Source organism: Citrus sinensis, chromosome 2, assembly GCF_022201045.2.
Source record: "Citrus sinensis cultivar Valencia sweet orange chromosome 2, DVS_A1.0, whole genome shotgun sequence".
Classification (NCBI taxonomy): Eukaryota; Viridiplantae; Streptophyta; class Magnoliopsida; order Sapindales; family Rutaceae; genus Citrus; species Citrus sinensis.
Window position 1 is genome coordinate 22,804,488 of NC_068557.1, and position 15,326 is coordinate 22,819,813.

The 15,326-nt window shown below is 37.0% G+C and overlaps 1 protein-coding gene and 1 pseudogene across 1 annotated transcript; both read left to right on the top strand.

Moving 5' to 3' along the window:
• Positions 1–817: 817 nt before the first annotated feature.
• LOC102619956 (protein MAIN-LIKE 2-like) lies at positions 818–1,695 on the top strand (annotated as a pseudogene).
• A 10,297-nt stretch (positions 1,696–11,992) lies between these two features.
• Positions 11,993–13,873, top strand: LOC102628305 (receptor like protein 29). The gene is made up of 2 exons (XM_052433751.1): positions 11,993–12,818; positions 12,891–13,873. The coding sequence occupies exons 1-2, from the start codon at positions 12,179–12,181 to the stop codon at positions 13,655–13,657; spliced, it is 1,407 nt and encodes a 468-aa protein (XP_052289711.1). The 5' UTR covers positions 11,993–12,178; the 3' UTR covers positions 13,658–13,873.
• Positions 13,874–15,326: the final 1,453 nt, after the last annotated feature.

Consider the following 15,326-nt stretch of genomic DNA (forward strand, 5'->3'; position numbering starts at 1 on the left):
CCCCACGTAACTCGTATAAAGTACTCAATAAGTTAACCGTTTCTAATCCTCATACGACGTTGTCGTTCGTCGTTTTGATATATCGAATTTTGTTTAATTCAAGGTTAGTAATGTGGTATGAGAGAGTACTCATGCAATTAATACGTATACATATTCCCGCCAACACACTTCTGTTTGGGAGCGTCTCTTTGTATTCTCGTGCCAGAGATGTTTTTGGTTCCTGTGGGGGAAAAAAGATTTTAATTTGGCTTTAATCTTCTGAAATCGTTTACACTCCTCTGCCATTTGAAAGGAAATGATGTGACTTTGGTTCTGTTAAGTAAAGTTCTAAATTGCTTCATTCATGCGTTGAAATATGTAGAATAAATAAATAAATATTTGGTATAAAAAATTAAAACCTGGATCATTGTTTAGCTGATTCCGTTGTTAATGTTAAGATAGCACAAATTCTTCTTAATGTTAAGGAATAGGTGATCTTCCCGCTAGCAATAGCAGGAGAGTACAATCTTTGCCACCTCCATTTTTTGAAGTTTTTGGTTAGTTCAGGTTGTTCTTTATATTAATGCAGAAGTGAATTTTGAAGCTTGGATTAGAAGTTATGTAATTATTAGCGATTTTGTTTTGAGTTAATGGAGATAATGTTTACTTTTGTGCTAGAAGTAGTATATGATGGATGCTTGTGCGAACAATTTTGGACCAATTGGTGGTTCTCTAGTAGTGATTGACCCTTGTGTAGATAGTCCGGGGCCAATTCATAAATCTGTGCTTTATGACCAAGGGAAGCATGTTAAGGAGGGGCAGGTGTTGATCTGACACTTTTGCAATTGGATGTCATGAACACACTTCAACGTTGGGTGAATGGCGACTCACAAAGATGCAAAATCGAGTCGGCGGACAATACCGGGTTCAGGTACTCGAGACAGATACCTTCAATCAGTCTTGACAATCCGCTTATCTCTGCACTAGCTGAAAGGTGAAGAACAGAAACCAATACCTTTCACTTGATGGTTGGAGAGATGACAATAACTCTTAAAGATGTTGCATTACTGCTTGGACTGCTGGTTGAGGGTGAACCAGTTCTAGGTGTAACATATACCTCATGCAGCAAGGTCTGTGAAAGGTTTCTGAGTAAAGTATCAGAATCTGGGTACATGAGTGGTGGAATGGTGAAACTCAGCTGGTTGAAAGAGTTCTTTTGTGTGTGTCCTGAAGATGCTTCAACGGGAGATGAAGAGTGCCATACACGTGCTCACCTTCTATACTTGATGGGCAGCACTATTTTCTCCACTACTGGAAACAATGTTGGAAGATTTTTAAAAGGTTGGGAAGTACTCTTGGGGCACGCCTGTATTTGTACAGAGCACTTGGGAGGGCCTTTCTTAAATCTCAAAATACCATAAGTTTTTATCAATTTTGGCTTTGTTTTCTTTTTCTTCCTCCTAGAGGTTTGTGCTTGGCTTCTTTATTTGAAGAAAAGGGGATAGGGGTGATGAATGGGTCAATTCATACACCTACTGCTATCTTGCATTGTTTTATTTTAATGAGAGACCTGATTTTGGTTGGTTTCTAATGTTGTAATGTTGGAGTTACTATCACTTGAATGTTGGTTGACCCAAGCTCAAAGATGACTCAGCTCGTGACCTCTTTCTGCTTGTACTTAGGTGGAAGGGAAAACAAAACGCTTTGACAGTGTAAAGTGACAGTTTTTTTATCGTAATGCATTGAACTCCCTGAAGACGTGTGATGTAAGTTGGTGGTGTATGTGGAATTTAAATTTAGTATATTGTCTGGAGAGTAACACTTTTTCTTATACTCTAATATGTTGTCTTGTAGTTCAACTTACATCATTGTATGTTATTGCATGTGGTGTAGGTGGATTGACTTCCTTATGAGTATGTTGATAGCATGGTAATCCCAGAAAGTATTCGAAGTATGTTGATCCTTGGGAGATCGGATACAATGTTGATTTGCTTTGACAAGGCAAAAAGACACCTTCCAGATCGTTGCTTGAGGCACTTAAATTCCTCATGAATTGCTTTCTTTAGCAAGCAGAGCAAAAAGACTAGAACTTGTATTGAAAATAATACTTGAATTAGAAATGTTTACAGACCATCGTCTATTTATACATAAAGAAACAAAAGTGACAGCTAGCTAAAAATAACAAATTTAGATAAAACAAAATAATCCAGCAATCATTAGCCAATGATATGGTGCTTCTAGAATCTTCATCCATTCATTCATTCCATGTGCTGGTATTTCTCTGTGTAGCAGTTTTGCCATCTCATAGAATTTGCATTAGCTGGAAATAAATAGGTGTAGCTTGTGTGGCATGCCAATGTGTCACTAAGCTCAGCTGATGACTTGTCGTGGTCATGGCTGCTATCTTCAACACCCTCTCTCAAACACAAGATTTTGTCAAACACCTTGAGTTTGCTTTTGAAGCAGCTGAATTTATAGTAAGGTAGTGGCTTGGTTAGAACATCAGCTATTTGGTCTCTGCCTGCAACAAAACTGATTTCCAACTCACCTTTAGCTACCATATCCCTGATAAAGTGTAGATCTATCTCAAAGTGTTTAGTTTTTGAGTGAAATACAGGATTGGTAGCTATTGCAGCTGCACTTGTGCTATCATTTAGGATTGTTTGTGTTCTTTGTATTTCTATTTTCAGCTCACTTAGTAAAGAACTAATCCATGTAAGTTCTGTAGTGCAAAGAACCATTGCTCTATATTCTGATTCAGCCGTAGATCTAGCAACTAAGCCTTGCTTTCTTGAACTCCAAGCAATGAGATTTCCACCCAAGAATACACAATAACCACTAATAGATCTCCTGTCATCCAAATCATTTGCTCAATCTGCATCTGTGTAAGCTATTAGATCAAAGTAATCTGATCTTTTGAACTTCAGACACATATTCATGGTGCTTTTGAGATACCTCAATACTCTCTTGCATGCTATCCAGTGAGGTTGCCTAGGATCATACATGTATTGGCTGAGTTTGTTCACTGAATAAGCAAGTTCAGGTCTTGTGAGTATTGTATACTGCAGGCTACCTATAACACTTCGATACAATGTGGGATCATAAAACTTTTCTCCTTCATTTTTCTTCAGTTTTTCTGTAGTGCTGAAAGGTGATTCAATTCCTTTACATTCACTTATTTATGTTCTGGCAAGTAGATCCTGTATGTACTTGGTCTGAGATAACAGAATGGCATTTTGGTTTCTGTTCACCTGAATCCCCAGAAAGAAGTTCAGCTCCCCCAAGTCTTTTAAAGCAAATGCTCTATTTAAATTACTGATTAGCTTTTTAATACTTCCACTGTTGTCACCTGTAATGATGATGTCGTCAACATAAATCAGCAGTATAACCATCTCAGATTTTGTTCTTCTGTAGAATAATGAGGTATCACACTTGGAATTTTCAAATCCCCAAGAGTTCAAAGCACCCTTTAGTTTGTCAAACCATGCCCTGGGAGCTTGTCTCAGACCATACAATGCTTTCTTTAATCTGCATATGTGATTAGGCTTACTTTTGTCCACAAAGCCTTCAGGCTGCGGCATGTAAACTATCTCTATCAGCTCAGCATTCAAGAAGGCATTATTTATGTCTACCTGCCTCAAACTCCAGTCATTGTTTACTGCCAAGGTGAGGATGATTCTGATTGTTGCAGCCTTGACAACTGGGCTAAAAGTTTCTGTGAAATCAATACCTGGAATCTGCAAAAATCCCTTCACCACTAATCTAGCCTTATATTTGTTTATGGTTCCATCTGGATTCTCTTTGACTCTGTACTCCTATTTATTTCCAATCAACTTGCAACTTGAGTCACTTGGTACCAAGGTCCATGTTTCATTTTTCAGCAAGGCATTGTATTCATCTTCCATTGCCTTCTTCCAGTTTGGTTCTTTTAAAGCTTTTGAGGTGTTTAAAGGTAATGCAGTTTGTGGTTGAGTAGAAACTTGGTATAGCTTTGGTTTAAAAATCCATGCCTTAGATCTTGTTACCATAGGGTGTGAAGGTATAGCTTCTTTTGTGTTTGGAGCTGTGATAGGGGATGAAGGTTGGTCATTTTCTTGAAGCTGGTGAGTTGCATGAGGAGAAGACAATTGGTTATTTAACATCATATCAGTGCTTAAGTTCTGTTGTGTTTTACCTTGGTCAAGGTTCTGAAGTTGTTCTGAAGCTTCAGGAGTTTCAAAAGAGGGGCCTTGATCGACTGCTGTCTGAGTGTTTTGAGGAGTATCAAGGGAGAATGACACGATCTGAAATTTTTCTATGAGAGTAACAAAATCACTTTGACTTGTGGACTCTTGTCTACTGAACTTGGTATCATTAGAGAAAGGAAATGAGCTTTCATTGAATCTAACACTTGCAGAGATATATATTCTACATGAGTGATGCATGCAAACATATCCCTTGTGAGTTGTGCTTATTCCTAGTAATGTGCATTTGACAGTGTGGAAATCAAGCTTGTGTTTGTTATATGGTCTCAAGAATGGATAACATTCACATCCAAATACTCTGATTTGTGAGTAATTTGGTTTGCAATGGTAAAGCAATTCAAAAGGAGTTTTATTTTCAATAACAGGTGAGGCTAATCTGTTGATAATGTAAGTGGCATAAGTGAAAGCTTCTTGCCAGAATTTTAATGGCATTTTAGCTTGTGCTAGCAATGTGAGTCCAGTTTCTACCACATGTCTGTGTTTTCTCTCAACTTTGCCATTTTGTTCATGTAGATATGGACATGATTGTCTCAATGCTATGCCCTCTTTGTCAATAAATGTTTTGAATAGTTTAAACTCTCCTCCCATGTCTGTCTGTAATGCTTTAATTCTCAGATTCAATTGGTTTTCAATTTAGCTTTTAAAGGTAATGAATGTATTGAGGGCTTGAGATTTTGTTGTCAAGGGAAACAGCCAGGTGTATCTTGTCATGTCATCCACAAACGATATGTAATATTTATGTCCATGACTTGAGGGAATTGGTGCTGGTCCCTATAAGTCAGCATGAATCAATTCTAAAGCCTTGCTGGTTTTAGTTTCTGTGCTTTTGAAGTTTTGTTTAGATTGTTTTCCATACTGACATGCACAACAGAATGAGGGAACAAAATTCTTATTTAATTTGAACTGATTACAAGACAACAAGGTGCTTTTTAGAGCAGACTCATTTGAGTGCCCTAGTCTAAGATGCCAGAGATCAATATCTTTCAAAGCAAAGCATCATTGCTTGGTCTATCAGTTTCAGAGGACTCAACACAAACATTTGCTAACTTGACACTACTCAAATTAAATGACAACATAGACACTGGATTGCTAATGCAATTTATTGACTCAAGCATGAAAGAAGAAGATAAGACAGCAGCATAAGGAGTTTTGTTCACACTCAGGTGAGTAGGTAAGCACAATAGCTCATAAAGCCCCTCTCTAGCCACTCCTTTCACCAGAATTTTCCCCTGTCTTTTGTCCTTGATAAAACACACAGATTTTTGAAATTCGATATTAATGTCATTATCATGCAATAATCTGGAAATGCTAATGAGATTTTTAGTGATGCTTGGCACAAATAATATGTCATTCAAGGTAATGTGTATGTGTGGATTTGAAGTGGAAAGCATAGAGTTACCAATGTGAGAAATCAGGAGTTTTTCACCATTTCCAACAGTTAACTTTTCATTACCTTGATACTCAGAGTTGATGTTTATGTTGTTAAGGGCATTTGTCACATGGTTTGTGGCACCACTGTCACCTCTTGGTTCTCTCCTTTGGCTTGGTTGTGGTACATAATTCTTTTTGAATCTGTGCCAGCAATCAGCAGCCGTGTGTCCCATTTTCCAGCAAATTTGACAAGGCCTCTTTGGATTTGCACCATCATCACTTACAGCTTTTCCCTTCCCTTTGTCATGAGAGTTCTGATTTCCTTGACCATTACCAAATCCATTGCCAGGGGTTCTGAAAACTATACCAGGTTGATATTGATTTCCAGCCCTATTCTGGTTGTTCCAATTCCTTCTCCCATTTCTCATTTGTGTGTAGTTTGCTTCTATAGTTCCTGAGCTTCGGTTGTGTTCAGTTCTGTTTTCTTGGCTGAGAAGCATGCCATAGACTTCAGAATGTGAGGGACTTTCCTGCATTGAATTTATGCTAGCAATGACTGAATCATATTCTGATCCCAAACCAGCAAATACACACATGATAAAGTCATCATCACTCATATTACTCCCTGCAGCCCTAAGAGCATTTAATATGGACTTCATTCTAGAGTAATACTCATAAATGGTTAATGAGCCCTTTTTGATGGTCTGGATTTGTGTTCTGAGATGTAGGATTCTAGCTCTAGTTCTTGTACCAAATTGATTGGAAAGAGTTGTCCACACCTCAAAGGAGGTGGAACAATCCACCATAGTGCCTAGCACATCCTCACTAAGTGAAGATAACAACCAACTTAGGAGGATGTGGTCCTGCTTTTTCCAGACTTGGTAATCTGGGTTAGGTGTGGTAATTATTGTTTGATCTTGTCCAAGGTTTATGAAAACTCTAGGAGGGCAGACATGGCTGCCATCTATGAATCCCTCAAGTTCATTTGCTCTAATGCTGGAAATCACTTGTGATCTCCAGAGCATAAAATTATTTTGATTTAGTTTAATGGGAGTTGTGAACACATATGTGCTGCTGGTAATGTGCTGAGTGGGTGAGGGTGAGACGTGACTCGAGTTTTGTTCAATGTTTTAAGGGGTGTTTTGGTTTTCATTTTGATTCAAGTTTTCCATCTGATCGTTTTGGTTCACATTTGCTTGTGTGCTGCTGCTGCTTGCCATAGCTTTGAAGATGGCTCTGATACCAACTTAAATTCCTCAGGAATTGCTTTCTTTAGCAAGCAGAGCACAAAGACCAGAACTTGTATTGAAAATAATACTTGAATTAGAAATGTTTACGGACCATCGTCTATTTATACATAAAGAAACAAAAGTGACAACTAGCTAAAAATAACAAATTCAGATAAAACAAAATAATCCAGCAATCATTAGCCAATGATATGGTGCTTCCAGAATCTTCGTCCATTCATTCATTCCATGTGCTGGTATTTCTCTGTGTAGCAGTTTTGCCACCTCATAGAATTTGCATTAGTTGGAAATAAATAGGTGTAGCTTATGTGGCATGCCAATGTGTCACTAAGCTCAGCTGATGACTTGTCATGGTCATGGCTGCTATCTTCAACAGAGGCAACATGGCATACTTCAAGTAATCCCACAAGATGTGCAGCCATGGGAGAGAAAGATTCGTGGAGTTGATAGTGGGGTAGACTTGTCTGGGAAAATGGAAGCAGAGATCAATGAATTGGTCCAACCGATGGCTCAATCTTGTGGAAGGTGATGATGGTGTGGATGAAAGTGAATATATGCAATGGTATTTGAGAATTACTCGTAAACTTGTTGGAAGGCCGACACCATACCCGGGTACTGTAAGGTTTAGAACCAAGAAAAAGAGAACGGTAAGGCTCTGAACGGCTAGCTGATGCATTTGTGTTATTCAAGTGAATTAAATATATGAGTATTTCTTTGTTTGTTCAACAAAGTACTGGCTTGAGGGATATTGCATGTATAGCAGATTCATTCTCGGTAAAAGGTTGAATCCCCAACAAATTGAGTCAATTTCAAGGATCAGGGATATTGCCCATTATTGTTTAGGGGACTAAGATGGAGTTGTAGGAAATCTGTCAAGGACTTATCAGATTGAATATGAGAAGAGGTTAGAGGGAAGGGGGAGCATAATGCGAAAGGATAGCGGAAAGCGCTAGCAGAAGGATGATATGTCTCAGTTTTCTGATGCAACTTCTGAGGGTGATCGGTTGAAATCATCGTGATTATGATTGTCAGACTGAATCTGGGAAAAGGGTTACGAAGAAGGATAGGATTAGTAGAAAACCTACAGGGAAATGCAAGAAGGATGATTCCATGCAATGCTATGCAACCATCAAGGAAGACCAATCTCAGTTATGCAGTAATCCTAACAAGAATTATCAAAACAGCTATATCATGATGATGTTAAACAATCACGGCCACAACATTTAGAAAGCTCAATCAATGCTTCAGAGTTATATCTTGAAGATGTTGAGGATGTCGATGTACAGCAATCCCCTGGTGATAGTAAGGTTGAACCATCACTACTGTGTCAAGTATCTTGTGAAGGCAACGATGTACAGCTTGCAGCAAAGATGGTTAATGACGTTTTAAGTGCGCAACAATGCCGTGCTGATCTGAAGACTGATGTATCTGAACAATGTCAAGCAGTTGGTGAAGGTGATGATGTAAAAGCTTTTCCAAGAGGAAGAATGGCTGACGAAGATATGAAAATGCGGCTTTATCATGCTGATAGCAAGGTTGATCAGTTATGACCATGTAAAGCAGGAGGGGATGGTGATAGTATGCAAGTTTGTCCAGCAGCAAATGAAGTTGATGCACTGTGAGCAACATTTAAAATTTTCAGATTTGCAACTTTGTCATGTCGCTAGTGAGAGTGTTCCTCAAACAGCCAAAGCTGCAGAGGAGGCCATTCCATAGTCACTTGTTGGAAGAAGATATCATACAGCACATTGACGAGTGACTGAAACACTTTGAAATTATGTGACTTATTTTTTTGTCTCCCAATTTCTGTAAGAGCCTTCCTACAAGAGATAAAGATTGCTCGTTAGCCTTGATTGACTCCTACTGCAGTTGATTCCATTCCTTTCATTTTGTATAAGAGGGAGCTTAAAATGAAGATTGCAGGTTCTCCTAAGTACAGCTGAGAATTTCTGGTGCAATTAATCTGCTCAAGCTCTCATCTCCACAAAAGAATCCTGATCTGCATATCATATGAGCCATTTGGCACTGGGTACTAAATTGTATTTCGCATATTCTTTTACTTTGTATCATCTGTGACTTTCAAGTCATCTCAATAGCATCTCATCTGGTTTAAAAGATCAGCTTCTATTAGGAAGAGTTAAACTTACAATCCAGTGTAGACAACTGGAAGTCTGAATTACACAAATTCTATGAGAATGGACTTATATATTCACTAAATTGCCTCCATTCAAGTTTTAGTCCTTTACGTGTTCAACTTACGCATCTTGAAGTTCAAACAATAGTTTCTGGCAAGGTTCAAGGTCCTTGGTAAAAGGTAAGATTTTGTGTGATGCCGTCAATTTGCTGATGCGTGTTCATCAAAACTTTGGCGTTGGTAGAATTCAGATTCTTCACTTATGTTTGGTCATAGAGAATGTACAAGCAAAAAACTATTAGAGGGTTGACAAGTCAGGTCAATTTCATCGCTGGTTGCAATAATTGATCAACCTATAACGACTGAATAGGTCCCTAAAAAGAGACATTTTAGCCTAAGTTATGACGCTTATTTTTCATTCCTCATGTCTTGTTTTCTATAGCCACACAACACAGAAGAATTACCTTCACGGATGAGATATGAGGTAAAATTATAGATGGAATTCGAAAAGGACCCATCAGTCTGCAGGGCCGGACCCTTTGTAAGAACCAACTGCTACATTTGTCTATGCCAGGGCATCACATGTTGAAACCCAAACAAAGACAACTCTATATTTTTCACCTGCCTGGTGAAATGTAAACACGTAAAGAATGGAGGAAATACAATCACATCTCTAATCTTATAGTGTGATTTACTCGAAGCATCGAGCAATCTCGTTTGGGCCATTCATCTCAAGTTTTCAACACTAGCATTAATTGGATGTCAACCTTTTGTTAGAGTGTTTGCCTTCCAAGACTGGACACTTTCCCTACTTGTGTTTATTGGTTTCTGTGATGAGTTGCAGCAAAGTTTAAAGCTTTTCTTGTTTACTAATAATTTAATTTTACTAGAATTTGAGGCTGAGTGAGGACAAAGTTCACAATTACTTTTGTTAAAGAGTATGGTTCCGATGTTCGCTGATGGACATGAATGCCCAAATTGTAGGAATATTTTTAACACTTACCCATGCCTCTGAAACTAACCCTTTTAAGTCTCTCCACTTGTCACTAAAGATGGCCAATGGGCCGGGCGGCACGTGGCACGACACGTGTCCGTACGGCACAGCACGGCACGAGTACGTTTCGGTGAGGCACGAGGCATGGCACGGCACGCACGTGGGCCGTGCCTGACCTAGAATTTTAGGCACGCGGGCCTTAAAGCACGGCACGATTAGAGATGGGCCAAAGCACGGCACGCGAAAAAGCACGTAATAAGCACGGTTCATTAGTGGGCTAGCACGTGGCCCGTGAGCCATTAATAGCACGTGGGCCAAAATATATCTAAGTAAATTTTTTTAACAAAAAGTAAATATAAAATGTTATGAAATTAAAGTACAATATCTTGAAATTAAATGTTTTAATATATTTTTTAGTATAGACTTTTAAAAATTAATTTAAATCATTAAATCTTAGTTTAAATAAATATTCTAATCTTTTATGTTTATAGTTTATTAAATGAATAAGTAAATATCATGATTTTAATAAATAAAATTATAAATATCATAATTTTATTTATGATATTTATTAAATGAATAATGTTATTTATGATATTTAATTTTATTTATGATATTTATTTATGTTTATAATTTATTAAATGAATAAGTAAATAATTAAATATCATGATTTTAATAAATAAGGTTATAAATATCATAAATTTATAAATTATAAATAAAAAATAAATTTTTTTACAAAATTAATAATAAAATATTTTTCATATGAAATATTTTTCATATTAATATTAAATCATAACTTAGTTAATATTTAATAGAGATACGTTTCATTTGTGAATGAAATATTTTCCATTTTATACACAAGAAAAATTATGATAAATTAAAAATTACATTTTCATTAAATGAAATTAAAGTACAATTATAATATTAGTAATTTAAATAAAATTAGGTGTAATTTGCATCACTACAGTTAACAGTACATCTCAACTAGGTTGGCACCTACTGAATCATCTATCATTTGCAAATTTACAACCTTCTCACTAATAAAAATTGTTTCAAAAAGTTACAAGAAAAAAGAATCTCTAGTCTTTGGAAGTGGCTTCAATGTTCAGTACTCTGCATAATCTGAATCCACTTCATCTTGATCAACATTCAAACTCTCAATTTGTTTAATTAAAGCATTTTGCCAATCTTGTTGCACTCGGTGTTCAGCATCTTCCCAATCTTTCAAACACAACAAAGAGTCTAATGTCTCTGATGACAATCTTGACCGATGTTCATCTAGAAATTAATTATTATAATGATTATTCGAGGATTGTATTTTTAATTTTAATTAATTATTATTATGATCTATGGAATTAAATTTAATTAAATTTATGTATTGTTGTGTTATGAATTATGATTGATTATTGTGAAATAAAATATATAGTTGTGAAATTGTGATAAACTAATAATAAAATGTTAATTGCTCTCTTAATAAAAATTAATATAATTATAATTGTGAATATTATTATTATTATTATTATTATTATTATGTTGGTGGGCTTAAAAAAGCACGTCAGGCACGTGGGCTTGAATAAAACACGCTAGGCACGCTAAAAAAAAAAAAATTGGTGGGCTTTTTTTAGGCACGGCCTACGGCACGGCACGAGAGGGCTCGTGCCGTGGGCCGTGACGGGCTCAACTGAAAAAAATGTAGGCACGGCACGACCCACCAAATTGGTGGGCCGACACGTGCTGGCACGGCCCATTGGCCATAGTTACTTGTCACACGCCCGCCCCACCATAATTTTTGAAAATACTTGAATGTTAAATCAATTGTAATTACAAAGTGGAGCTTTTCTATTCAATTCCATGAACCGAACCCATTTGTGCGTATGAAATATGTGATTTAATAACACTTTTTACAATGTCTGTTAAAATGAAGCATGCCCCCGATGGCCCAACCCAGCCTTCTTTTCCTTTCGCTGTCTCTCTAGAATCAGAGAATCAAATATGTTTCCAATCTTTTTAGACCCTACCTTGGCGTCAAATTCTCACTCAAATGTCTTGACCCACTATTAATCACTACGCCACATATCACTTCAGTCACTTCCTTCTTTTACCAACTCCCATCTCTCTCTCTCTCTCTCTCTCTCTCTTTTATCTTATTAACATGTTTTCCTTTTAACTTGAGTTCCATGTTCCCCTCCGGCCTCTACAGCACAAACATCAAATGAAACTCACTTCTAAAACCACAATTCATTTAGCTGCTACAGCCGATCGGCATACTCAGACCTTCATAATACAATACTTCCCCAAAATGAACAGTCCCTTGGCATTCTCTTTTCCTCTTCTTCTGCTGCTTCTCTTCTTCTTCCTTTCTTCTATTCCTTCCGTCTCTACCATATCCCCCCATGCAAAGAAACAACCCCCAAACGGCATGCTTCCATCCGAAGCTGAGACTCTTTTCAAGATCATGGACTCTATGTCCAGTGATCAATCCTGGAGAGTCTCATATTCTAACCCTTGTAAGCCTGGCTCTTCTTGGCCTGGGATTGAGTGCAAACAGGGCAATGACGGTTACCTCCATGTCACTAGACTTGACTTTGGCACCAGACCAAACCCAACTTGCAAGAAAACAGCCACATTTCCATATCAAATATTCTCTCTTTCTTATCTACAATCTGTGTTCTTTTTTAGTTGTTTCACTCACACTAAGACAACCCTCTCTGTTTCAGCTGACAGACTCTACAACTCTTCGCTTCAGCAGCTCAGCCTCAGATCAAACCCAGCTCTTGTTGGTCCAATCCCACCACAAATTTCTTCTTTGAAGTTCCTACAGATCCTCACACTGTCACAAAACCGCCTAAATGGTCAAATCCCAGTTAAAATTTTCAGTTTGAATTCTTTGGTACACCTTGACTTGAGTTATAATTTGCTTGCAGGTACCATACCAGTCCAAGTGGGCAACCTTAGAAATCTTGTAGGCCTTGATTTGAGCTATAACTCACTTACTGGGTCCATTCCCAGCACCATTGGCCAGCTGGGTATGCTTCAAAAGCTGGACTTGAGCTCAAATTCACTCACTGGTAGCATTCCTGACAGCATTGATAAGCTCAGTTTATTGGCTTTCATGGCTTTGAGTAACAACAAATTGACAGGAAATTTTCCAAAAGGATTGGCAAAATTACAAAGCTTGCAATACTTCCTTATGGATGATAATCCTATGTTTATACCTTTGCCTGTAGAGTTTGGCATCCTTGTGAAGTTACAAGAACTCAGGCTTGCCAATTCAGGATACTCAGGTTCTATACCGCCGAGCTTTTCACAGCTTAACAATTTAAGCACCCTGTCCCTTCAAAACAACAGATTAACCGGTGAAATCCCTGTAGTCTTTGGCAGTCTCTCTCACATTTATCACTTGAATCTTAGCAGGAATTTCTTGGATGGTGTGGTTCCTTTCAACTCAAGTTTCTTGAAGAGATTGGGCAGGAACTTGGACCTTAGTGGAAATCCAGGTCTTTGCTTGAATCCAGCCGAGGCATATAGTGTCAAGATTGGAATCGGAGTAAGCATATGTGGAAGCAACAAAAATGGTTCTTTAATCAAACCAGTGAAGAAATCTCAAGCTCCACGTGGACTCCAAAAATCATTCTCTCTCTTCCCTGCTTTGGGTGCTTTTGCTTTGCATTATATGTTGTTTCTAGTATGATTAAGAATTTGAGTACACTTTTTCTATATACTTCTTGTTATATGTCTGTAGCATTCTTCATGTTTAATAGTATTTATGGGATTTCCTAAAGCTTTTCAAGAACTAGATGAATTTTATAATATCTGCTAAGTTCAGACTTCAGACGATCTACTGTACCAAGTATTTTAGTTTAACTCTATTTTTGTTCATGATCAAGTTTCACTCATTCAAAGTTATGCCGAATTTTTAGATTTTGGTCTGATGTGAACATAATTCAGGATTTGACATGACTACATGAGCCTGTTGTGGGGCCCTTTTCTGTATTGTGTCTAGTCTAATTAATCATCCAGCTGATTAAACAGATAAAATAAAAATGAATATAAAAAAGGAAATATAATTAATTTACAAAAAATAATGATTGAAGCTAATTTTTTTTTTCCCCTCTTCTCTTTTCTCCCAAAATTTTCTGCCTCAGTCATTCTACTTCTTATGTCAAACTTTTGCTTGGACTCATGAACGTTTGATTATGATTACTCCCTGTGAAGCATTGAGTTGATGTGAAGTTCAAGCAATAACATGTAGAACTGAAATTCTTTACAAATTTTGAAAGGCAAAGAATGTAAACACATTTTTCCTAACATATATACCAGAAAAAAATTCATGCCTTTGGCCTCGAGGCTTTACTATTGGCACTTTTGAGGGATTTTAGTGAGCGGCATGCTGAGGGGAAGCATCTGCTGACATATTTTTTTTTTGAGGGACATGGTGTACTGTTAGTGGACCTGCAGAGAGAGTCACAGTAATAGATGAACTTGAAAGTTAGGCAATCTACTACCAAGTACCAACCTATTTCAACTTTGATTAAGTTTGAGGACAGATCTTTGAAATAGAATCTACAAAATTTTTTTTTTGAAAGGAGAATCTACAAAATTTTGATAGTAAACAAATAGAGAGATGAAAAAGAAATAAATAGAAGTGGGGTTGGTTTTTTGAACAACGGCCACTACAGCGGTTGATGAAACAAGACCACCGGAGGCACAGGAGACTGACTCACATGAACACCTGAAAGAAATTTTGACAGATATTGGAGAAAGAGCTGGATCCCACACCTCTTCAGCTCTCCTTTTCTTACTTTTGATATTACCTCACAATGTGGAACAGTCTCAACTGTACTACAACCAGCTGTTTGTTCCTTTCATAGTCTTTTACTATCAACATTTTCAGTCTCACTCCTCTTAAGGCAAATATCACCGTTGCTTTAGCCATAAACCACATTTTTTTCACATATAATAATTATCCACTATCCATCCATTTTTTTCTAATTTTTTTTAAAATATATAATTTTTTTTTTCTAAAACCCACCTGAAATTACATTTTTTTTCATTTTTCTACTTCTGTTTAGAATCCGTTAAGAAAATTAACAAAATATTGGTTAAATGACTTTTTTACCCTCAAATATAAAAGATAATTTATCCATCGATCACCTATTTTTTTTTCGTATTTTTTCAAAAATACACAATTCTTAATTTTTTTTCTAACCTCCACTCGAAGTTGTATTATTTTACACATATCCACCACTGTATCATTGTAAAATGACGATTTTACTCTTATGATGTTAGCAAAGTTATAACGATCTCCAAATGAAAGTGGAAAAATGAAAAGAAATGTAATTTCAGGTGGATTCCAACAA

What these genes read in the sequence shown, in the direction of transcription:
- LOC102628305 (XM_052433751.1), top strand. Translation starts at nt 12,179, where the DNA reads ATGAAACTCACTTCTAAAACCACAATTCATTTAGCTGCTACAGCCGAT. An exon ending in GTCACAAAACCGCCTAAATG is followed by an intron (nt 12,819 to 12,890) that starts GTCAAATCCCAG and finishes ATTTGCTTGCAG; the next exon opens with GTACCATACCAGTCCAAGTG.